Source organism: Macrobrachium nipponense, chromosome 29, assembly GCF_015104395.2.
Source record: "Macrobrachium nipponense isolate FS-2020 chromosome 29, ASM1510439v2, whole genome shotgun sequence".
Classification (NCBI taxonomy): domain Eukaryota; kingdom Metazoa; phylum Arthropoda; class Malacostraca; order Decapoda; family Palaemonidae; genus Macrobrachium; species Macrobrachium nipponense.
Window position 1 is genome coordinate 10,986,683 of NC_061092.1, and position 26,411 is coordinate 11,013,093.

Here is a 26,411-nt window from a genome sequence, read left to right on the forward strand (position 1 = left end):
AAAGAATAGCGTTCCTCTAATGTTTAACATCTCCGAGTTATTTACATTGCTAAAGTTCATGTCACGTTTACAGTTCTTTGGTTTTTCTAATCAATGATGACTAGCCCACAGAAATTTTCGTTTTTAATTCCCCATTACTGATATACCAGTCTGTATTTTTCTGCCTTTTCTGTAATTCTAACCTTAATACTGCGCGCGCGTGTGTGTGCTGTTTTGCCTGGCACAATTGATATGATTTTATAAATGTATGTCTGCATTCTTTAGTTGTTTAGTGATTTTGAAGGTGCTTTATTTACAATTTCTTTACTTAATTTTATTCCCGTAGCGGCCAGAGTTTTGATCGCCTTGACATCTCGGTATTTGCACTTGTTCAGGCCCTGTCCTACCTAACCTAGTCTCTCCTTTAACCTTAAAATTCTACTTTCTATTCAGGTCTGAAGTTCTCAACAAGACTAACAGTTCAAGGGAGAGAGGTCTTGCCTTTGTAACGGATCCTCAATTCTTTTACACATTCTCTAGAATTGTCTTCATATCCTTATCTGTTTCATTATAAGATTACAAACAATGTCTCACCGACTTTGCCAATTAAGACGTAATCGTGTATGTACCACCACTCAAATGATATAATCATTATAAGGCTGCATTTTACATCTAATGAGCGAGGTTGAGGTTGCGTAAACGTCTAGAATTGTGTTCATAGCCTATTATTTAATATATAATGCCTTGCCGAATTTAGTAACTAAGACGTTATTATTTTACGTACTCCACCCAAATGATATCGTTTATATGCCCATAATTTGCATATAATAAGCGAGGTAGTCATGGTTGCGTAAACGTCCCAAATCGCACCTCGGCGACGTAACTTATTGATCTGTTGTGGTTCGAGACCTCATGCTTGCTTGAACCTGTGCGGAACTTTGCATGCATGCGTGGCAGCATGTCATATTCATCGTTAAATGTCACAGACGTTCTCCAGCTACATACTTGCTTGCATGAGGTGTCAGGGGAAAGTGCTTTCATGGACACTGAAGACTTGTAGCAAACTTCACATCGGCCTAGGCGTGAACGGTGTCGTGACGGGGGGAGGCCATTCCATATTCAGTAGGCCCAGGGTTACTACTTACTTTCCAAAATGTCTCGGATATTCAAATGAGGCCCTTGGTAGATGCAGGCTGCTTCACTCCTCGCAGACAAGTAAGTGCGTATTATATTAGTGGTCGACCATTCGGTATACAGGCTCTTCAGTCCAACTTGGTAGGTAGGCCTAGGTAGTATGGGATTTTAGACCTTTCTGGGTAGGCCCTGCTCCATTTCACGTTTTTATGTTTGGATGTACTAGGTGATTGTCGTTTTTATTGATTAAATTTATGTTAAAAATTGTCATTTCAAGATGCAGAATGGGCTATATAAGCAACCCAAATACTTTAGGAAACTGTAATTTCCAAAGAAATACTTGACGCCGAGTTATTATTTAGATTTACCAAAGTCGTTATTGCCATTGATTATTAGACTTACATTAAACGCAGTCATTTCAAGATTCAGAAAGAGCAAATATGTAGGGTTAGGTTAGGCCTGCGGCATGGCAATGGCCCCAACGCACTATCTACCTAGTAATCCCTAGTGGTACTGGGCATGTTTGTTTTGAAATTAATATATAGCCTAGTCTAGGCTAGTGTATCATATAAAATTTTACTTTGGACTGTTCTATCTTTCTCTTGACTGGAAAATACTGTACTAATTTTCCTATATTTAATGTCTAGTAGCTATTCTCTGAATGTTTATAAAGTTTTTAACCCAAGAGGTGCTAGGGGGTTGCTACCAAAGGACGACAGCAATATTTTGTATTATCAAAATCAGTAATGGAACCAATATTTTCTTGCTCATTTTTTAACTTATCAACTAATGTTATACATAGTTGTATTCTCCTTGTTTCGCAGATTAATAATAAAAAATGAAATATATTTTCAAAATTAATATTTAAAAAGAATATAGTATTTTGGAAAGAAAAAGTTCTTTTCAAAAAATGCATTTTAGTTTTGGAATGCTTTATGCCTTATTTTCTGAGATAATTTAACATTTTTTTCATGACAATATTACTCCTTAACTATTCAAGAAACACCTATATAATTGCAAAATATATACAGTGTTATTGATTGGTTGAATCGGTGTATATGTGTGTGTATGTTAACTGACATATGCAAACTAACTTTTAAACCAATATTACTATTGTCACTGTCGCTATAATTATCTGTCTCTATATCAATATTTGATGGAAAAGATTAAGCATCATCATTAAAAGCCATTATCACCAAAATTTACAATATAAACAAAGATTTATATAAATTTTCGAATGTTGTAACTTCAAGATATGAAAGCCTCCCTGGTCCCGCCCCCAGGGGCTGACGGAAGGTTTACAGTTATGCTATTTTGATACCTATGATTAAGAGAAATCTGGCATCTTTTATGTCCAAGAGTGAGCTGAATGGCTGGTGAGACTGTTGATGTCACTGAAACAGAGCTAAGGGGTGGGGCTAATTTTACCGCAATATTTGAAAATAAAGCGTCGATCATATCGATGTCGTAATTTTGCAGCATGTAAAGCATCGATTTTAGCGCCGCGCACCTTGTGGGTTAAGTTAGCAAATGACCTGACCTAACCCAACATAGCATAGGGTACCAGATCATTACCATACTGCTTAATATTAGTTTAAAAACGTTCTGTGACTTCCTTGATCTGAATGAAAACTACCTATCATTGGGATTAATGTCCTTGTGTTTTATGTGAATTGTTTTTCTCACTAAAACCCCCACTTCCCACGGTGGTCCCCCAAATTGTAGGACATGAGGGTGGATGCAAGGCCTTTCCTCAAAATTTCAGTGGCATTTAACAGGGATACAAGATAACTAGAGAGCATTGCTGTACTTGACAGGTTTTAGGTTGTGCTGTAATTTATCACTAGTATCACCAAGATAATCTTGCGTCCTTGGAGGTTAACGGTTTTAGTAGAGTTTCGTTGCATTGATCAACAAATCAAGATAATGTAACCTAACATAGGGAGCTTTGCCATACTTGAAAGGTTTTAGGTTGAGCTGTATCACTACTACTAGGTTGGTTTGTATCCTTGGAAAGTTATGGCTTTGGTTTGAGTTTTGTTGCAGTGAGCATAAGGTAATGTAGTGTTTCCTTGGTGCTTATGGTTAAAGATGTGCTGTATTGAGGTATATGCTGTACTGACCAAAAACTGCTTACTTACTACACATAGAATGTAATTCTTGACATCTTTTTACAGACTTGCAGTTTTCATTAAGCATTCGTGTTGAGATTTAAAAAATTCTGAGCAGTCATAGAAGAGTATCATTCCTTGGTTGGTCTATTTAAATCTCTTAAAAACAATGCATGGAGACAAGGTATGCTATCATGCACACACACATACACACAATACTAGTGATATTTTCACCTCCAAAGCTTTGATTCATCCAACACAACAATAATGCATGAAAGTAATATGTTACTTCATAAAAGTAGCACCTCCAATTTGTTATAGATTAGTTATGAGGGATATCAGTGTAGGTAAAGAACTTTAAGAAAGGTATTCAACAATCAGTTTGCCAGGCCACTAAATGAGCATTTGAAAAAAAAACTCCTTTAAGTGCTTCTAATGAAGAACCCCATTCCCTGTTCTGCCATGGTTCACTTTTAAGAACAGGGAAATTTTCTAGGTTTTAAAGTTGTATTTATTGATGTTTTGTGCCCTCACATAGATTTCATAATGAAAAAAGTTATCAAAATGGTAGAAATGGTTTAGATTGGAGTAATGGGAGAAAGTTGACATGCTTAGAATATGCATATGATGCTGTTTTAATTAGTAAAACACAACAAGATCTATGAAGTTTGCTTTATGAAATGTATCATACATCTAGAGATGGGACTCAAAATAAATATAAGAAAAGCAAATAATGAGGACAGAATCATCACAGGTAGATTAAATAATATTGGATGCGGTAAGGATGATTGTGGTAGTTTCTTCCAAATATTTAGGAACAAGGATGTACAGTACATTTGTAATTTAGTGAAAGTCCAGTCAAACTATGAGCAGGCTGAAGTTAAGATATGAAATCAGATACAATACATTGAAATGCATGCAAAAGTAAGGTTATATTGTACATAATTCTTATGCGATCAGTACTGTTACTATACAGATGTGAATTTAAGTATGACAATGGAATCAAATCTTGAAAGATTTTGTTAGTTTGAGAATAAAGATATAACAAGAATATTGGGAGTTAGGTGTGGACATGCCTTTTGCACAGCCTATGAAAAGGGGAAACTGGAGATTTGTGGAAGATTAAGTACAGGGCAGAATTTTAGAGAGGCTCTTTGCATTATCCACCGTTTGAAGAGATGATGAGTGTTGTACTGTAATTTATGTAAGAACATTAATTGGTTTTGGATTCAAGGATTCTTGTATAAAATAATGTCACATGCTGTAATTTTGTGGAATGGAATATGAAGTTTAGTGCTGTAAGGGAAATTAAGATTAAAAGCTTTTAAAAGTGTTACGGAAAAAAAAACCCTCAGTTCTGCTGTGAAACAATTGTTAGGAGAGTATGGAAAGTATGATGGAAGAAAGAGTATATGAACAGAGGTACAGTAAAAGGAAGGAAAGGGTTGTAGCTAGGGGCCAAAAAGACACTGCAAAGAACCATAAGTACTAATGCCTAAAGTGCACTGCATGAGGTGCATTGATGGCACTACTCCTTTGTAAGGTTGTAAATTTGTGTACATGTATTTTTATTACATTTATATGTGCATTAAAATATAAGTAGTTGTAAATGGATTTAGGATATAATAGGCTATACTGTATATCTAATGTATGTGTATAGTATCTATATATGAGTACTTATGTCCTTGTTTCTGTACATTCACAATTAAATATATACATGCATACACCTGCTTGTATGTATAATATACATGTATCTTGTTAGTTATAGATGGTAGTCAATGTTCATCAGTTTTAAGTAATGTTGATTTCCTAAGCCATCCATGTTTTTTTTTCGGAAGTGTATAAGACCCATAATTATACCTGTGTAAGACCTATGATTAAGGGTATCGGCGGCCTGTAATTTTGGCGAAATTGGCTCAAATTCGTGAAAATGAGTTATCGTCATATTTCCATACATCTGGGTCCCGGCCATTGCCACACGTAAGATCATATCAATACGAAGCTTTTTAAATGGTTTAAAGGCCAATTTAAAGGCCACATCCAAGTAGAGAATTAAAGGTCTGGTTAGGGATGGTTTTACTATTTCATTTTCTATTCATTCTTTAAGTATTTGAGTTTCTTTTCATAGCATTTTGTTTCGTATGCCGTACAATATGTTTTCCTGATAAAGATGGCAACTCTTCCCATGACTGAATAATGCGAGCCACTTGTCTCGAGGGAGAATTCTTGTATTTTTTTTATGCAATCGTGTATTTGTTATTTTCAATCAATTGCAACACTTCCTCAGACTTTTAGACATCAATTGTGTATTATATATACTACTAACATGCCAAAAAAGAAGTTTAATAAACGAAGGGAAGCAAGCTCTCATAATATCAAAACTTATCTTGAAACTTAAAAGTATAGAGAGCTAATGTAGCTTCTGACATGTCGCCACCTGCTATGTGTGCTGAAGAGATGCCAAATACTTCCTATTATGAAGCTCCGAGGGAAATCTATTATTCCTTTGCACAAATATATCAAGATGATGATGATGATGGCACCGACGACTTTGTTTTGAAGTTATCTGATGATGAGGAGGGGGAGGAGGAAGAGAATGAGCATTTTCAAGATGTAATTGCTTTCCCTGATGTAGCAGGTGATGTCAGTGTTTTATCAGGAGCCAACCTAAGGAGTTTTTTTTTTATTGAGAAGTTATATGACTGAAAAAGAAGACGTTCTGAGTGTAAGCAATGATGGAGAAATAGTTTCATTACCCTTGAGAGCTCTAAAAGACGCTTTTAGTTCGACGTACTGCGGGCAGTGGGACAGCAATATAACACTTGAAATTGATAAAAACAGTTTTGATGTTGACTTGAAACTAACGTGTAAGTGTGAGGTGCCATCTGAAAGTGTGAAAACAGAACATATCGGTGAAACAACAGCTTCATTTATATATCAAAACATATTGCTGCAATAGAACATAATATCGGCTATGCACCAAGTTCATTGCTACCTATTATGAGAAAAACGACAGGAGAAAACCTGAAAGGCCTTCAGATGAAAGAGAAGACCAGGAAACGAAGGTCTGCTATGCATTCCAGAAAGCAAAAGAAGCAAAGAACATCAAAAGGAGGATATGAAGGAGGGGCTCATTAGCCTTCTAAAAACTTGGCAGCACAAGAGTAGAGTGGCGTTCTACGATAACCCCCCAAAAATAATATAAACTATTTTCTTCAAGTGATAAATGTTTGTTTTTTTAGAGGGAATAATATCTCTTATAAAAAAGAAGGAAACGGACGCCATGTAGGCTTTTCCAAGAAACTTTATATGCTTCTGAAAGCAAAATAATTGGTTAGCAAACTTTAACTGCGTTTTTCTCAAAACATACATTTTCTACATTCAAATTCTAAAAACTCCCTTATTTATGAATGGATTTTAATAATCTAAAAAGAAATTGGAATAAAGATAGTGAGAGAACACATCGGCAAATTTATTTTTCTTTTTTTTTTCTAAAAATTTTTTTTTACCAATATCTAATACATAATTTTAGGGTATTTTTTATTGAATTTTTTAAAATATTTTTTTTAAATAGCACACATCACATATTGGATTTCTGAGTTTGCCGTTTTATTTGATAGGTATTAAACTTTCTGCTATTACTTTTTTCTTTAAATTGAATGATAAATAAGGAAGGAGATACACTTTAAAAAACAAATAAAAAATGCTATGTTTTAAAGAAAAATATTTGTTAAAAAAAGAGTTTTTATCTAATTCACCTGAAATTTTGTGTGCATCTTTAGTCAAACTAGAGGTAACACCTGTGCAAGTTTGAACACCGTCATTCAAAATTAACCCCCGACCCCGCCGATACCCTTAATGTATCCATTTAGTAAAGGATTTGCATATTCAACTGTAGAGCATTTGAAACATCTGCCCCAAAAGTGTTTCTGGAAGATATTAAGACTCAAATTGTTTCAAAAAGTTGAAAATCAACATTGTTTCAAGATAATGTTTACTATGTTTGCTTATATACGAAATGTTGGTGCACTTGCCTATTTTTGACTCCTAGTATATGTGCATAGCATGAGCTAGTATATGTGCATAGCATGAGGTAAATTACTTTCAAATAGGGTTGCCAGACGTCCCGATTTTGCGGGACATGTCCCGAATTTGATCATTTTGTCCTGAGTCCCGGATAGACCCTCCCGGGACGGCCTTTTGTCCCGGATTTCGTTCATCATAAAAAAAAAGTAAATAATGAAATAGACTAATAATAAATGAATAAATCAAATAAAGAACATTACATTATAAAATAAATTAAGTGAAGGTTTTCAGTTGAAATTATATTGATGAAATACAATTTGAATAACCCAACGAATCAACGATGCTGCTAAAAGTTACGTGACGACTGACGCAGTCAATCGCGTTTGCAACTTGTTCGGTTGCTTGGCTGCGGTCCGGTGAGTGGCGAGTTGCACAGTTGCACTCCTGCATCAGTTCTGTATTAGCCTCTCATTCAAGTGTGTGTGTCGTTACTGTTTGCTACGGCCTACCTTTTTCATCTTTAAAACAAGATGTCAAAACGTAAATGTGAGTTTCGAGATGAATATTCCAGCGAATGGACATTTATCAAACAAGGCAGGAATTGTTATGAAGCAAACTGTCGATTATGCCATTGCAATTTCACTATTGAACATGGTGGGAAGAATGATATCAAGAGGCACATAGAAACCACAAAGCACAAAAAAAACGTTTCCTCCACTTCAAAAGATGATAAAATAAAAAATTTCTTGATCAAGAAAAACACAGATGAAGAAACTAAGATAATAGCAGCAGAAGTTGCCATGGCCTTTCATACTGTTTGCCATAATCAGTCCTTCAGTTCAAATGATTGCACGAATGTACTACTGCCAACAGTATTTCCTGATTCCAAAATTGCAAGCAAATTTTCTAGTGCTAGGACAAAATGTTCTGCAATAATTAAAAACGTTCTGGCTCCACATAGCATTGCCGAAGTTGTTAAAGATACAAATAATTCTTCTTTTTATAGTATATCTACAGATGCAAGTAACCATAATGCTGAGAAAATATTTCCGTTGATTGTACAATATTTTTCACGGAAGAATGGCTTGCAGATATAATTATTGCGAGTAAAATCCCTTCCAAATGAGACCTCGGAAACAATTTCAAACTTCTGCAGAGAGAGCCTCATCGAATTAGGACTGGATGTTAAAAAATGTGTAGCTTTGGTGGCGATAACACTAATACTGATTTTGGTGGACGTTTACGTAAAGGCACAAATAATGTCTTTTCGAAAGTCAAGGAAAGCATGAATGACTTGATGGAAGGTGTAGGATGCCCAGCCCATACCGCTGCCAATGTCTTGTCTATTGATGTTGAAGTAATCGTTGTTAAAGTGTTTTCATACTTTAGTATTTACACTGTTCGAACTGAGAAAATGAAAGAATTCTGCGACTTTGTTGGTGTTCAATATGCATCAATTCTTTCTCATTCTAAAACTCGTTGGCTTTCTTTGATGAGGGCAGTTGAGAGAATTCTAAAATTATTTGAAGCACTGAAATCTTTCTTTGCTTCTGAAGAAAAAGCTCCTCAAATTCTTTTAGATTTTTGTAACGATCCACTGAGCGAAGCCTACCCATATTTTGTTCACAGTCTTGAGTATGTATTTAGCAGCAGGATTATGAAGATTGAAAAGAGAGATAACAGCATTATTGAAGTGCTTGGCTGTTTAAAAGAAATAGTTGCTTTAATAAAGGCAAGAATGGATGAAAAGTTTATTCCTCTTAGTGTTAAACGGTGCCTTAAAGATGATGAATTCACATCTCAAGAGATGAAAAAATTCCTACTTGAGGTGGATAACTACTACGTCACTTGCCATGACTATGTTAAGAAATGGGCTTCATCGTTAGAAAGTTTTGATATCTTTTCATGGATGTTATTAGATACACTTCCAGCATGGGAACAAATACAATCGTCTTGTCTAGTGTTAAAAAACAAAGGTGTAAACATTGACGACAACGTCCTTTTCTGTCAGTGGTCAACATTTAAAATACTCCTTGATAAACAAATGCAGAGTAAACCTGAAGAATGGTTGACCAAGATGTGTCATGAAAAATGACTTTCTATCCTACAGCAGTTCGACTTCGAAGAACAGTATTCTGAGATATTAATTTTGTGTCAATATTTGTTTAGTATACTTGCGCATAATGCAAATGTTGAGCGTGTCTTTTCTATGATGAGTGCTCAGTGGACTGACGAGAGGAATAAATTGGATGTGACAACTATAGAGGCTATTTTACAGTGTAAGTGGAACATAAATTGTCAATGCAAAGAATTTTACTGGCAGGTATTAGGAAATATGGAACTTCTAAAGAAAGCAAAATCATCTGAGAAATACAAATAAAATAAAAAGTTCAATTTTCATTATTTCTGTGCATACAATTTTCTTATTTTCATTTATCTTCAGTTTTCATATGAAAAAGATACTTTGGTATCTTAATTATTTGTAATGGTTACAAATTTTCTGGATTAGTTTCCGTTTCTTCAGTTTCTTTATTGTAATTTGCATTAAATATTAGTTTAACAAATTTTTTTTCTTTATATCCTATTAAAATACTTGCTTGATGTTTTTCACTGCGTCTGTATCTATTTATATGATGTTTATCTGGGGATGTCTATGTATTAGAGAGATTTTAAGAATGTCCCGGATTGCTTATCTTGAAATCTGGCAACCCTACTTTCAAACCATTAGGTCCGTAAGTAACTGTCATGGTACAACCCGGCAAGAAAGGTCAATAACTTGGAGTACTGTAGTTTAATACGCGATCTAGTGTATTTTTGAGATCGGTGAGTGAAGCGGTACGGAGGATGCAAATGGTGGTGTTTTGAAGGAACTGTTCACTACGTCAAATATTGGATAAGTTTTTCTGTAACCGCTTTTATTTCGTCATATATGTCTTTTTATATATTATAACCATTTAGTGGTTGTAAGTAAATTACAGTTAGTATAGATAATAAAAGCCTTAGGCTGTGCGAGTAAAGAAAATTCAATTTTATTGTGTGCACTCGTTTTGAACAAGTCTCTGCCATGTTACGCAATATGTCAGATATGCTATTGGTGGGATTGAATTGGTTTTTAGCGGGCGTAGGACATTTGCCGCCAAATTGTAATTCCTCTCTCTCTGGCTTCCCGTAGATCCGCCTGTCGTTGGATGTGGCAATAATACTTTGACCGAAATTCACCTGCCCGTGTTAGACTTCATCACCATGTTGAAGGGACCAAAGGCCAAGTTCACCGTCAGCATCGAAGGGAACATTGGGAGTGGAAAGTCGACGTTGTTAAACCACTTCAGCAAATTCAGCGATGTGCAAATCTTACACGAGCCAGTTGAGAAGTGGAGGGACGTCAGAGGACATAATCTCCTGGTAAGTATGCCAGTTAGGTATAGGTATCTACAGTGTAATGATTATTTAGTATGGGAAGGTTAACCCGAGTGGGTTGGGTTGGTACTGAAACTACCTAGTAATGAAAACCTGTAGATTTCCACTGGAACTGGATAGGTTAGGCGATAACATCCTACCGAACCTTCACAAACTTAGAATAATTGAACAGCTTAGACCCACTGACAATCTCAGTTGCCTTCAATGTACCTACTAGGCTAGTTGTTTACTCTTGGAATATGCTAGATAAAGTGAAGGAAATTGCATAGGTTGTAGACTAGGTGAAGAAAGTTTGGTATTTCTACAGAAGCATTCCGCATGACTGCATCATTTGTCCCCGCAAATAGGAAAGCCACCAGGAATTGGGGCGTCTAATGTATTTTGCCGTGTTTAGTACGAGCCTCTGGGGGCTAATTACAGTCGTCCGAATAAATATTACTTAAAATTCTTGTTCAGTAGGTAAAACTGCATAGAAAAATCGCAACTGGCATAGTCTAGGCATCTGCAGATTAGTACCCTAGATCTACCGAAAGTTTAACTATACTAGTCACAAATATGGCTTCATAGGCTATAGCTATATAGTATATATATATATATATCTATATATATATATATATATATATATATGGCATAGCTAGGCATCTGCATATATACCCTAGATCTACCGAGTACTATACTAGTCATATGCTTCATAGGCTATATATATATATATATATATTATATATATATATATATATTATGATATAGATATATATATATTATATTATATAGATATATATATATATATATAGATATATATAGATATATAGATTAGATATAAATAAAGATAAATGCCACGAAGGAAAAATAAACAAAGGAGTCTGCAAGATCTTTCGACTTAAAAGCCCTTTACTGAAGCAGTATCTGCTTCAGTAAAGGGCTTTTAAGTCGAAAGATCTCGCAGACTCCTTTGTTTATTTTTCCTTCGTGGCATTTATCTTTATTTATGGATTTATCACGTTCCTAACTTTCGTGATTCTGTTATACATATAGATATATAGATATATATAGATATATATATATATATATATATATATATATATATATATATATATATATATATATAATCTTTATCTATGTACGTATGTAAGTTGATCTTCAAAGCAATATTGACAGCAGACATACTACTTAAATCTACTGTATTGAATTATAATACATAAACATATTTACATACTATTTAGTCTGATGACAGCAAAATTATTCAGAATACTCAAGCTGAATGAAGGCTACTCTACTTTAGCAAGAAAACTAGGGCACACTCGAGTACCAGAGACACTAGGCTGTCATTGTTAAACACTGGTGGACCTTGGCCTGAATGCCCAGATTATGAAGTTGCAGATAGCCTACTAGCCTAGGTTAGTTTAAGATTGCCCCCTATGCTTTCAGGCCATTTTACTCTGAGCTAACTTTTACAAAATTTTTAGTGTATTGTGTTTTTTGTTATCCATGCTCAATCATCTTTTACATTCTTTATATCATATATATAACCTCCCCTCAAATACTCTCAAGTCACACCTGCCACCAAGGTTTTTAGGTGTAGCTTACTGTAAACTTTATCTTTGTGTAATCTGTATTTTAAGTCTACATATATGTTAATGGTCAGTTAAGAGATCTTTTTTTAATGAGTTAAAGCAGCATTGAAGGTATATTTATAAAAAAATGTATTTGGTACCCTGACAGTGTTGATAATGGCTAATGATATTGAGTAGTGTTAATAAATGTATCGTTTCCCAGATTATAACTTGATAAAGATATGTGTTCAGATGCTAAATAGATCATTGGAACCTGATCAGATGGACTTTTTCTAAATAGTGATTCTGTTTGTTTAAATTTGGGAATAATGCTTATAAGAATGTTTTGAATTTATGGTAACATACAAGTTAATTAGTGCAACATGCGTAGCACTAATATATACTAATTAGTTGGTATATATGTTATTGATATAGTTATGTTTTCAAGAGATTTAAATATTTTTTTGTTTTTTCCAGGATTTAATGTACAAAGATCCATGTCGATGGTCGCACACGTTTCAAACTTATGTGCAAATGACAATGTTAGAGTTGCAGTTGAAGCCGTGTACAGTTCCTGTGAAGCTGATAGAGAGATCACTGTTTAGTGGAAGGTAAGGTACTGTAACCAGCAGGTGTTAGTAATATTTTCTATTTTTATGTAATCTTCATTCTTTACCTGATACTTTTGTGCAGCTGCAGAGAAATTATATCCATTGACACTAGTAGGTGTTTACTACATTACGGTAGGTTTACGATAAGAACTTTGTATTCCGTCATCGAAGTGTATGACCTCACTGAATTACTGTACAGCTTGTTACCTTAATCATCTTGGCAAGTATTTGTGAGGCTGGTTAAGAGTGATGATTTGATCATACATCATCCATCAGACATAAGGATTGCTTGGCACATGTCCCGGCTTACCCTCAGCAAGATCCTTTCTAATTGTTTTATCCATCCTGCAAGAATTCACCAGTTTTAGGGTTTATGGAATCTTGTTCAGTTTTGTAAAGCTAGCTCTGAATTCCCTTGTGATGCCTGCCACTTCATAAGCTGAAATTCCTGGTGCCAAGAGAGTATATGTTTTTTTTTTATTTCACCCAGAAAACAATGTAGGTACCTAATCTTTCTTTGCCAAATTTGAGATATACAGCTTTAAAATCAGTTTGTAATCTTGTTAGTTTCATTTTCACTGTTCCCAGAGACTGGAAATGCAAGTAGCTCCACATTTCTTAACTATGCAACAATGACTAAGAGACACAGATTAAATCAGAAAGACCAACTAAGTACATTAACTACAGTTAAATTCTTAAGGATGGTCGTAAATAACCTACAGCACTACTACATACTAGGAATTATATAAGATTGAGTAAAGATGGTACTCCCCTCTTTCTTTTTTGTGGTCTTGGTCATAAAAGCACTGGAGTTACAAAAAGGGAGAATTGCACTATGTACAGGTTTTATATTTAGGAAGCGATGGCTTTTTCATGTTTAACCTTGTGGTAGTATGAATTAACTCATACTGTTCTAGGTTCTTCCTAATAGTAGTTAGTATGAACTGCATTGCAGGTTTTTTAAGTGCATCTTTGGCTCCTACCTTCATTACTTTATTGTTCATTTTAGTTGCATCCTACCTAGCTGTTCAACAAATTCAACTTTGCTGTGCGTCAGTTTTCACCTCTAGTATAACACCATTTATGTGAGCCCAGAAGAATCTAAAAGAGTGGTTAAGTGGTCTCATTAAATTACTTTATGATTCTGTAATGGTAATTTTGTTCATGAAACTTACCTGTCAGATATATATATAGCTGTATTTCTGACGTCCGACAGAATTTCAAAATTCGCGGCACACGTAGTGGGGCGGTCAGGTGGTAGTACCCATTCCCGCCGCTGGGCGGCGGATATCAGGAACCATTCCCATTTTCTATTCATATTTTTTCTGTCGCCGGTGCTGCAAACATCTGTTTACAGTACCTCCGTCTAGGATTTTTTCATTATCTCGCTTAATATTATCTGGATTGACTTTTGGTATCGACTACTGGATTGTTGGATTGGCATGCGTTATAGTGGATTGGTTTTTGATTTTGGATTGGCTTTTCTGGATACATGATGTCTGGATCAAGTTCGGGAAGTTTCAGAGTGTGTGTGAGGAGTGAATGTAAGGTGAGGCTTCTTAAACCTTCAGTTGATCCTCACACAGTTTGTATGGATTGCAGGGGGCATGTTTGCGTGGTTGATGATCGGTGCAATGAATGTAAGGATTTGGATGATGATAAATGGAGGATGTATGAGACCTATCGACGTAAATTGGAGCGCGATAGAGTCAGGAGGTCTTCCTCCAAGGGCAGCTCTACTAAAGGTAAGGATAGTAACATTTCTCCTCCTCTAACACCAGTAGATTTTGTCCAACCTAATCCTGTTTTGTTGCCTTCGGGCCCCAGTGCTGTGTCTGGAGAAGGTAACACCCTTTCTCTGATTCTAGAGTCTATTCGTGCTCTCGAATCTAAGGTATTGGCCCTAGAAACCGGCCCTGTGAAAGTTTGTGTTAATGTTTTGCCCCAGTGTTGTGGAGGGGGCGTCAGATCGGCCCCATAATGCCTCTAGGCCTAGACCTCTATCGGACTCCCAGGACTCAGGGAGTGGGTATGTCGAAAGCCGCAAGAGGGTTACGGGGGCTCCCCACCGATCTGGCGTCCCTTCGGCAGGCCTTGTTGCTAAATCCCAGGCTGCCAAGGAGCGCGCACGAGCGCGTGTCCTGAAAGATTGCTTTTCGTCCTCCGAAGCGTCCTCCCCGCGCAAGGGGTGGAGCGCTCGGAGAGACTCGCGTCCGTTGAAAAGGACCTTTCGCTTTGAGGACGCTTCACGTCCTATGTCTCCTCTTTCGTCAGAGGACGCTTTTGACGCCTTTCCTCTGCAGAAGAGAGGAAGGCTTTCTACCGATGAGGACGTTCGTTTCCACGCACAGGCGTGTTCACCTGAGAGGCAGATAGCTGTACCTGCTAGAAGGAAGGAGGCGTCCCCTCGCCCCTCGCCTTCTCGCAGTCTCAGTCCTGCCCCTTCTTTTGCTCCTTCGTCACCTACGAAGGATATCCTTGTGTCCCTTCAGGACCAGATTACGTCGCTGATGGCTCAGAGGACTTGCCCAGCAGCAGTCGAGCCTAAGCGTAGGAAGGACGTTCGGCTGCCCGTCAAGAGGACGAAGCGGCCTCATTCTCTCTCGGCTCGCTCGTCTCTCTCTCCGCCTCCAGATCGTCAACGTTCTCGTTCTCCTAGCAGATCTTTTACTCTCTCAGGAGAGGACGCTCGTCAAGACGCTCGGCGTTCGAAGCAGGACGCTTTGCGCTCTCGGCAGGTAGCGGTTGAGGACGCTCGGCAGGACGCTCGGCGTTCTAGACAGGACGCTTTGAGCTCTCTTCAAGACACTTTTAAGGACGCTCGGCGCGCGAAGCAGGACGCTTCTAGTTATAGACAGGACGCCTTTGAGGACGCTCCGCAGGACGCTCGCCGTGTGAAGCAGGACACTTTTCGAGCGAAGCAGGACGCTTTTGAGAATGCAAAGCAGGACGCTCGCTTGGCTAAGCAGGACGCTTTTGGCGCCGCTCGTCAGGAAGCTCGCGCTTCCTTTCGTAGAGACGTTTCTGTTAAGACAGTTCACGTGGCTTCTAAGGACGCTCCTCTTTCGCAAGTTGTCCGTACCTCTAAAGATCAACGTAAGGCCGCTTCCGTACCTGTAGCGGATACTTCCAACCAACGGAAGTCTTTGTTCAGGATTGAGACTGCGGGACGTACTCCCTCTCCTGATGGGCGTTCTCCAGTTCCTCTTAGGGGAAGGGGAAAGGGTAATCTTAGTAGTCCGGGGAGTTCCGTCGAAGAAGAACAGCCGGTAGCTTCAGCTGTCTCGGACTACAAGGTTCTTGTTAGGCTGTTACGTTCAGCCTTCGGGGAGAAGTTCCAGCCGACAGCCCCTAGGTCTCCTCCCTCTCAACTTTCGTCTTCCAAGACCGTAAAGACCCCTGAATTCGTCGAAATGAAGACATCGCTGTCGACCAAGAGGGCGTTTAAGAAACTTCAAGACTTTATGTCCAGAAGGAAGGATCAGGGCAAGACCACTTTCGCCCATCCACCCTCTAGACTCGCCGGGAAAGGAGGAGTTTGGTATGAGACCAAGGAGGATGTGGGAGTAAAGGTCCCTTCGTCCGCTTTGGGTGACTTCTCCAGTTTAGTGGACGCCCAGAGGAGGTCTCTCTTAGCGTCTGCTAAGGTGTCCTGGACTCCGGTAGAGACTGACCACCACTTGAAGGGACTGCTTCGTACCCTTAATGTGTTTAATTTCCTAGATTGGTGTCTGGGAGTCTTGGACCTTCAGTCTAGGAGTCCTGATTCTCTCAGTCTGGGGGAGCTGTCCAGCGTGTTGTCATGTATGGACAAGGCCGTCAGGGATGGTTCGGAGGAGCTAGTTTCGAATTTTGGAACTGCCTTCCTGAAGAAAAGAGCCCTGCTGTGCAATTTTACTGCTAAGTCGGTATCTCCCGCTCAGAAAGCGGAATTGCTCTTTGCGCCTCTTTCGGACCATCTCTTCCCCCAGGCTATGGTAAAGGATCTTGCACAGAGTTTACAAGAAAAGGCGACCCAGGACCTCTTGGTTCAGTCTTCAAGACGTCCAGCGGTTCCTTCCACTTCGACATTCAGCAAACCCCCGAAGAAAGTCAAACCCTTTCGCGGGGCACCCCCCTCGAGAGCAGCTCCTCGAGGGAGAGGGTTTTCGAGAGGAAGAGCTTCATTCAAACCCAAAAACAGCAAATGAAGATCTCGTCCTTCAGACACCAGTCGGGGCCAGACTGGAATTCTTTGCGGAGGCTTGGAGGCAGAGAGGGGCGGATCCTTGGACCCTCAAGATAGTAGAGCGGGGGTACAAGATCCCCTTTCTACATCCTCCTCCTTTGACATCAACTCCCAGAGACCTCTCTCCATCCTATCAGGGAGAGAAGAAAAGTGTTCTTTTCGATCTATTAGACCAGATGGTCGAAAAAAGAGCGGTGGAACAAGTCTTGGACCTAGAGTCACCGGGCTTCTACAACAGGATTTTCCTAGTGCCGAAGCAGTCGTCAGGTTGGCGCCCGGTCCTGGATGTGAGCAGGCTCAATCTTTTTGTAGAAAAGATTAAGTTCAAAATGGAGACGCCTCAGTCGGTGCTGGGAGCATTGAGACCTGGCGACTGGATGGTGTCTCTAGACCTGCAGGACGCGTACTTCCACGTCCCAGTCCACCCTCTTTCAAGGAAGTACCTGAGATTCGTCTTGGACAACAGGGTTTGGCAGTTCAGAGCCCTTTGTTTCGGTCTCAGCACGGCCCGATGGTTTTCACAATGATTATGAGGAATGTAGCGAAGTGGCTCCATTCGTCAGGAATCAGGATATCCCTCTACCTCGACGATTGGCTGATCAGAGCGTCGTCGAGGCAGAAGTGTCTGAAAGGACCTTCAGTTTACGCTAGCCCTAGCAAAGTCTCTGGGTCTTTTGGTCAACACCGAAAAGTCGCATCTGACCCCGACACAGTCCATCGTGTATCTGGGGATTCAGATGGATTCAGTGGCTTTTCGGGCGTTTCCATCCCAGGAACGTCAGCGACTGGGGTTAGAGAAAGTCGCAGCCTTCCTAGAGAGAGAAGCTTGTTCGGTGAGGGAGTGGATGAGTCTGCTGGGCACCATTTCCTCGCTAGAAAAGTTTGTCTCGCTGGGAAGACTGCACCTCAGGCCTCTTCAATTTTTCCTTGCGGAAGAATGGACGTCGAAAGAGGACCTGAATGCGATCCTAAGGATCTCCAACGAAGTAAAAGTACACTTAAGATGGTGGCTCGACCCTCAGAAGTTACGAGAGGGCCTCTTCTTAAATCTTCTGAGCCCCGACCTAGTGTTGTTCTCAGACGCTTCCATTTCCGGTTGGGGAGCAACACTAGGGGGGGAAGAAGTGTCAGGCTCCTGGAGAGGGGAACAGGTAGCCTGGCACATCAATGTAAAGGAACTGGCAGCGATATTCCTGTCGCTGCAGTTCTTCGAAGAAAGACTGTCAAGCAAGGTTGTTCAAGTCAACTCGGACAGTACCACAGCCCTTGCGTATCTAAAGAATCAGGGAGGGACTCGCTCCAGATCCCTTTTTCTCCTGGCGAAGGAAGTTCTGCTATGGGCAGACGCAAGGCGCATCAAGATCCTGACAAGATTCGTGGCAGGGGTTCAGAATGTCAGGGCGGACCTTCTCAGCCGCCGAAATCAGATCTACCAACAGAATGGACCTTGCACCAGGAAGTCTGTCAACAGTTATGGAGATTGTGGGGACGTCCTCTAGTAGACCTGTTCGCTACATCAAGGACGAAGAGGCTTCCTCTGTATTGCTCCCCGGTTCTGGACCCAGGGGCAATTGCAGTGGACGCGTTGCTCTGGAACTGGACAGACCTGGATCTTTACGCCTTTTCCCCCATTCAAGATCATGGGGGACGTAATGAGGAAGTTCGCAGCGTCAGAAGGGACAAGGTTGACTCTGATTGCCCCAATGTGGCCAGCAAGAGAGTGGTTCACAGAGGTCATGACGTTCCTTGTGGACTTCCCAAGAACGTTGCCCTGGAGGAGAGATCTACTCAGACAGCCTCACTTCAAAAGGTTTCATCCAAAACCAAAACCTCTCCGCTCTGGCCCTGACTGCGTTCAGACTATCGAAAAGTTGGCCAGAGCGAGAGGCTTTTCAAAGGCAGCTGCGAGAGCAATCGCTAATGCTCGAAGAGCCTCTTCAAGAGCTGTCTACCAGTCTAAGTGGTCCTCCTTCAGGGCATGGTGCAAGAAGGAAGGAATTTCCTCTTCCACGACCTCTGTGAATCAGATAGCAGATTTCTTACTCTATCTAAGAAATGTGCAAAAATTGGCAGTTCCTACAATCAAGGGTTATAGGAGTATGTTGTCTGCCGTTTTTCGCCACAGAGGAATGGACCTCTCCGACAATAAGGATCTGCACGATCTCTTAAGGTCGTTCGAAACCACCAAAGTTCCACAAGCAAGACCGCCCTCATGGAATTTAGATGTGGTGTTGAAACATCTGATGCTAAGTCCCTTTGAGCCTCTCCATGAAGCTTCTCTAAGGGACTTAACGAGAAAAACGCTTTTCCTAGCTTCTCTGGCGACGGCGAAGAGAGTTAGTGAAATCCAAGCGTTCAGTAGCCTAGTGGGTTTCAAGGGAGACAGCGCTGTCTGCTCGTTGAACCCTTCTTTCTTGGCTAAGAACGAGAACCCGTCTAATCCTTGGCCAAAGAGCTTTGAAATCAAAGGAATATCGAGTCTCGTGGGTCAAGAACCAGAGAGAGCCCTGTGCCCTGTCAGGGCTCTCAAGTTCTATGTGAATAGGACTAGAGAGATAAGAGGTCCCTCAGGTAATCTCTGGTGCTCGGTGAAGAGACCAGATTTGCCGTTGTCGAAGAATGCTGTTGCTTTCTTCTTGAGGGACGTCATTAAAGAGGCTCATTCATCTTGCCAGAAGACTGATATGAGCCTCTTTAAAGTGAAAGCTCACGAGGTCAGAGCCGTAGCTACCTCTCTTGCCTTCCAAAGGAACATGTCTATCAGAGATATTCTTGATAGCACCTTCTGGAGGAGCAATTCCGTATTCGCCTCACATTACCTCCGGGATGTGAGAACGATTTACGAGAACTGTAGTTCTTTGGGACCTTACATTTCGGCAGACACAGTTTTGGGGCTGAAGGTAGCTCTCTCCCTATCCCTTAGCTTAGTTAGGTTAGTTTATTGTGTTTTTGGTTGATGGTGAGATCTTCTGTGAAAATCTCCCATTCCATAGTGTTAATATCAGGGGTTTTTTGGTTAGTTGGTCAGGTGGTGGTCGGTTGCTGTGTTACTGCCATATGTTTGGCTAGATGGTCTTGTCGCATTGTGGTCACGTCCCCGTTGACAGAGCATCCAGAGAGCACCAGCACTACAGGTCAAAACCTGGCTGGCAACTCTGATAAAGCATAAGCAGGCTTTAGGTGACAGTAATCACATAGTCTACTTTGCTATCAGGTAAGGAACCAATAAGTTAATCTTTTATTTTAATTTAAATTTCCTAAAAAATCCTAGTCTGTCTCTACCCACCATCCGAAGGTGTGATTCAGCTATATATATATCTGACAGGTAAGTTTCATGAACAAAATGTTATTGTTATAATACAATTAAGTTTGTTCATACTTACCTGGCAGATATATATAATTAGAGTGCCCACCCTCCTCCCCTCAGGAGACAAGGGCCATGAATAAATATGAATAGAAAATGGGAATGGTTCCTGATATCCGCCGCCCAGCGGCGGGAATGGGTACTACCACCTGACCGCACTACGTGTGCCGCGAATTTTGAAATTCTGTCGGACGTCAGAAATACAGCTATATAATATATCTGCCAGGTAAGTATGAACAAACTTAATTGTATTATAACAATAACATTTTTACTGGTTTATTGTTATTCACATGGCAAAGAATAGATCTGATCTCTAATCCACGTGTAGATATTTTAAGCTTGTGTTTATAAATCATCACATCCCAAATTGTATTCCTCTCAATATTTCATTTAATATAATTTTATTTTATTTTATGTATTTTTTTTTCTTTCCCTACTGACAGACCAGACTCCTTGTGAGGGAAGAGTGACTATGATTTGCATCATATCAGGAAATTAAAGTACACATGGCTTCAGGTGTAAATGTTGGAAAATGTTAAGTATGAACATTTATTGTTCGTTCTTAATTTCTCTTGCAGGTATTGTTTCGTGGAGAATCTCTACCGTAGTGAGATGATGTCAGGACAAGAATATGCTGTGTACTGTGAATGGTACAAAATGATTACTCAGAACTTGGATGTTGGCCTTGATCTCATAGGTAATTTTTTTACTTTTTAGTATTTAGTAGAAATGCAGAAACAATATTGTTTTTACAAGCATATTTTTCTCCCTTTTTCATACCATACTCTCAGTTTACATTTTGATCTTGTATGGGGTACCATATACCTTGTGTTTTCCCCACAGTATGCTTTGCTTGGCACAATTCTTTGCAGTGGCCTTTGACCCACTGCTAGTTTTTCCTTATTCTTGTTAATTTCCAACTGTTAATGTTAATTTCCAACTGTTACCTTTTGGTTTCTTCCCAATTAACTTTCCTCTCTTGTAATTTTTAATTCCTATTTAAGAATAAAACTAATGAGCCTTATTAGAGTTTTGAGGTATTATTCAGTGGCCTTGTTCGACTACTGTGCCATTTGGATGATGGTATAAGTTCTATAGTCCCTTTAGCCATCAGCCCCATTGCTTTCTGTTGTTTACTCAACATCTGCCCTTGTCGATTTTTATGCAATGTGTCGTAGATGGAACTCAAGGTTCTTTATGGGTCCCTTTAGCCTCCTTGGTCTCCTCTTACTTGTTGGTCTCTGTCAGGTTGAGTCAAATGCTACTTTATTTAGTGGGACCTGTAACGTGGCAAATTTCCATGCACAGCACTGTATAGTTTTTCTTGTTTATCCACCATTTTAGTATGATTCATGTTCATTTGCTATTCTCTTGCTTGCATTCACATAGATTTTATCCATATTTCAGTCTACCTCCAAACAGACCCATCTCTTCTCCATGAAAGAATAAAGAAACGGGCAAGAAGTGAAGAGAAGACTATTCCCTTGCAGTATTTGGAAGATCTTCACAAGTTGCATGAAGAGTGGCTCATCGAGAAGAAACACGGTCTTTCTACACCTGTGCTGGTACTGGATGCAAATGACAGCCTGCCTTCAATGTAAGTTTTGCTGATATCCTTTTTAAATGTATTTGTGTTTGTTAACAGTTATAAAACTTTAGTCTGAATATGGCATTCACTTACTAGTAAATGGTAAAATGTTCAAAATTGGCACAAAGTTCCCCTTAGATTTTGCCATCATAAATTCTATGCTGTGGGGCTTTTGAAAAAAATTTCTTCTAATAGTACTTGGAGCATTAAGTTAGTGGCTCTCTTGTGCTTTTGTACAATGGTAGTGTCACAGGTTAGCTACATCAGTAATGAAAGTTTTCATGCTGTTGGCAGGTTATTTTATTAAGTTGCTGCTTGCACCAGTCATGCACTTTCCTTTTGTAATTTTATCAAATGAGTTTTTTTTTTTTTCTTATTTTGAAGCAATTATTAATTACTAGATTATTTTCATTCTACATTGTGGCTTGTTTCTCTTAACAACTTGAAAGCGATGCACATGTCTGGAAAAATAACAACATATTGAGGTTATTTTCAGGAAAGGTTTAGGGTATTATTGCTGTTAGTGTTTGGATAATAGGATTTTCTTTGTAGCTTTCGTTAACTAACCATAGGACACTGCGATGGAAATGACACACTGCTGGCATGGCAGTTCTGCAACCTTTTATTTCCTAATAAATTGGTTCTGCAAACAAGCAGAACAGCATTATTAAATCTCTTAGTTTTCTAGGTCATCATTTATCTTTATTTTTAGATTTTAGATACTTTATAGGTATATAGGCAGTACTTTCTTAACTTTATTTTATTAAACTTAAAAGGTATCTTAAAATGGAGCTGGTAGTTATTTTCCCCCAATAATAGTTTGATACTGGCATTTTTCTAGGTTATAAGTTAGTTTAAAGCTTGGAGGATTATTTTTCCCTTGACATTGATGAAACTGCTAGTCATGTGTTGCACGTGCAGTAATGTTTTGTAATATTTGATGTTGAATGGTAGTACCGTATCTCAGAATATTTACTTTAAATCTGATAATTATTACTCTTAGTCTCCTTTCATTTCGTTTTAGTTTTGATGAAACAGGTAGGTACCTTGGGGCGATTCATATTTATTTTTCTCGAATTGTTTTTAAGCCTTACCCCTTTTGAAAGGTCTCAGGTCATGGATAGCAAGTAAGTGGTAATGTCAATGGAAGTTGGTCATGGACTGCTATGTGAATGCTTTTTTCCATCCAGTAAACTCCAAGACTAAAAGTTTGGAATGCATTTTAATGAACCAAGTGGGGTGAATTCTTTACTGGCTGCTCTATGAGCAAGAACCAAAGCTGGCATACCCTGTAAGGTGGTTGTGCTGTTAAGTGCACCTCATGCGGTGCAGTGGTGCAGTGTAAGCATTACGGTTCTTTGCAGCATCCTTTTGGCCCCTAGCTGCAACCTTTTTCATTCCTTTTATTGTTGTTCCAAAGTTTAAAACCTTTTTACTCTCAATTTCTTTTCTAGCATAGAATGACCTCTTAGGTCCCAGTCCTTGGATTGTGGCATAAATTTGATATTCCATTCCAGGGCTGGCATATTAGTCTCAGACAATTCTGGATTCAGTTACATATCTGACTTGCTGGGGAACTTCTCTAAACGTTGTTTATTTTTTAATTTAATTTGTTTTAAGTTTGATCGTTGATATTGGAGGACTTGTCTTCTGGATGCGTTCATCGGGTATCATTGAAGTGCAGGACTTAGTGGCTACAAAAGTAATTTCTTGTCCAAGTCCCTGGCAATTTCTCTCTTCTATTTTTACCAACACTTTAACAAAAATTTGGAGTTCCTTTTTCAAATGAAAAGGTTTTTGGAAACCAATAACCAGTCAAGAGGTCGTAGCAGTCCTCTTGTTAGTAAGCAAATAGTAACTTGAAACCTGCACGCTCTTTACAATTTAAAGCTACAAATTTAGTTTTGGGTGATGTATTTTTAATAAATGTGTGAAGTTTGAGCCATATGACCTGGGAAGGCCGTTTAGCACCTTGGGAGAACAGCAAACAAGTCTTTCATCCAGAACTGTGTTAGAGCAGTGTGCACCTGGGATCCATCTTTCAGTTTTTGTGGACATTGATGTTATTTTACAGTTTGCACAGTTGCTTCACTTTTCCAGATAGTTACTGGAAGGTTGATGTCAAAATGCAGTTTGATAGTTTTAAAGTGGGTTCATTGCCTGGTCTTATCCAACATTGGTGTCTTGTGATAGCAGTGACATGGTGTCAAGGACACTCATCGCTTCTTGTTAGTTCATTGAATTAAGATAACATACATGTATTTTTGCCAGGGAGCAGATGCCAGGCAAGTTGGAGTTCTTGAATAGGATCACACCCTGGAGTCAGTGCATTATGAAACCTTTCAGAAAGTCATAAAAAATATTTATTACCCTGGAACTGAGTCATTTAGACAGTTTAGAAATAATCTGTTATCCTTTCCATTACTGACTGTGACTGTAGTGGCTGACCTCATACTGTAGTAGTAATGCTTCTGTTCCAATTATAAACCTTGAATGATACATAAGACCAAGTGCTTGATTAATCATTCCTTTTACCCTTCATTACCCAATCTGTTAGAATTTCAGAGTTATGTCTCTTGAAGCTGTCATGCAGGCCTAAACTTATGTCCAATTGAGATTTGGCTATTTTTGTGTGTTTAAAGCCAGCTAAATTGCGTACATTATTGGGGTTGGGAACACAAATCTACTTTACATTTGTGCTAGTACCCTTTATTAAATATTTCATTCTCACTACACTTCTTGGTTGTAAGTTGTTCTGTCAAGTAACTCTACTTAACCCCATCACATCATACCAAGTTTAGTGGAAACTAACTCCAAACTTAAACTGTAATAATGCTTCATTGTCAAATAGGCTGACATCACAGACTTGAAATATTTCATCACTAGCAAGGCAATGGATTGTACTTTATGCAATAGCTTATTTTTTTTTTGCATTCATTTATATAATTTCAGAAGCTTTACACTGAAGAATTTGATTATAGCCCCTTATAGAGGTACACCTAAAATTACTGATGTTTGCATGACCTTTTTACATGTATTAAAGTGCTTTTCACAATTTCTTTTTCTTTAGGTATAAAAAATTTGAGGAGCACACATCTGATATTTTATGCCGAAAAATTACCAAGTCCCAAAATGAAGAACATAACCTCACTGGAGAAGAAAACGTATCCCCAAGTTCTCATGCTGTGGCTACTGCAACAAATTGATCAGCTTTGCAGTTTGTGATGAAATTTCTGCATACATTCTTTCAGAATACTGCAGTTCTTCTTTGATTTGGTTGATATGCGCAACTGCTTTTGACATTGGGTAAACTATAGTTTAATTTTCCCCACGTTATTTTCTTATTTTTCTTTCAGTGCTATTAAAGGTACTCAAGGTAATAGAAATTGTTTGAAAAATTATTTATGATTAGTAGTTGAAAGAATAATACACAAGCCAAATATTATTTAGTATATGTTTTTTAGATTTTTAATTTGAATAATATAGTCAAGAGTATTACCTATAAACTTATAACATTTGATTATTCATTAGTATAATGAAATCAAGCTGTTACCATTGATTTTATATTTTCTCTTGTAATGTACTGCAGGTTTTAGTAGATTATGATTCTATTCATCATATAATGGTCAAGGAAGAAATGTGATGCTAAGATTGTATTTTCTGCCCTTTTCCTTTGTCACTGTAGTTATGTACAGTATCTACATCTACACTGAACTGAAATAGCTATAGAGTACAAGTAAACTCAAGACATTGAATTCTTAGGATTACTGACTATTTTCAGCTACTGACCAAGTGGATGTAGTTTCTTCATTACATGATCTCAGAGACTATTTTTACAAGTATTTAATGTATTATATTTTAAGATTTTTATATTAAATAACTGCTAATAAAGGGTAAATGTATTTTTCATCCAGCAATAGTAAAGTAAGTAATGTATTAAATGATTTCAGGCAATTGAATAACCATGATATTTTGCCCAAAGTATGGTTTAAGGTCTGTCCACACTATCAGACATGCTCATCGGCACTTCCAGCTGTTTATATTTTCTGTCGCTTCTGAAGCAGTGTTACCAAACAATTGCATCGTTCTGGCTCCATACTTGGTTGATCAGTATGGTGGAATGGATTATGGGAACAGTGTTTCCCTGTCGGGCAGTGCCTGCTAGTGTGGACAGGGCCCAGCGATAGCAGCATGTTCAGTGAAGTCTGCATTCAACAACAGACAGCTAAAAATGAAGTAGCTGGTAACTAAAGGAGAAATGAGTAGGCAGAATTAGATATGTTATAGCAAAACTCAAGAGAAAGTGTTAAGAATATGCAGCTACACAGCTTAAAACTTCAACAGACCTGTTATGGAAATTGCAGAACTGACCTTTTATGGAAACTGCAAACTAATACCCCAGA

General features: G+C 38.7%; 1 protein-coding gene across 1 annotated transcript; it reads left to right on the forward strand.

Moving 5' to 3' along the window:
• The first annotated feature begins 804 nt into the window (after positions 1–804).
• Positions 805–26,405, forward strand: LOC135206122 (deoxynucleoside kinase-like). The gene is made up of 6 exons (XM_064237364.1): positions 805–1,194; positions 10,423–10,652; positions 12,695–12,828; positions 20,999–21,117; positions 21,828–22,017; positions 25,079–26,405. The coding sequence occupies exons 1-6, from the start codon at positions 957–959 to the stop codon at positions 25,212–25,214; spliced, it is 1,047 nt and encodes a 348-aa protein (XP_064093434.1). The 5' UTR covers positions 805–956; the 3' UTR covers positions 25,215–26,405.
• The last annotated feature ends 6 nt before the right edge of the window (positions 26,406–26,411 follow it).

Excerpts from the sequence above, each read along its gene's own strand:
- LOC135206122 (XM_064237364.1), top strand. The coding sequence starts at position 957 with ATGTCACAGACGTTCTCCAGCTACATACTTGCTTGCATGAGGTGTCAG. Across the intron at positions 10,653-12,694 it reads TCAGAGGACATAATCTCCTG|GATTTAATGTACAAAGATCC; the intron begins GTAAGTATGCCA and ends TGTTTTTTCCAG. Across the intron at positions 22,018-25,078 it reads AATGACAGCCTGCCTTCAAT|GTATAAAAAATTTGAGGAGC; the intron begins GTAAGTTTTGCT and ends CTTTTTCTTTAG.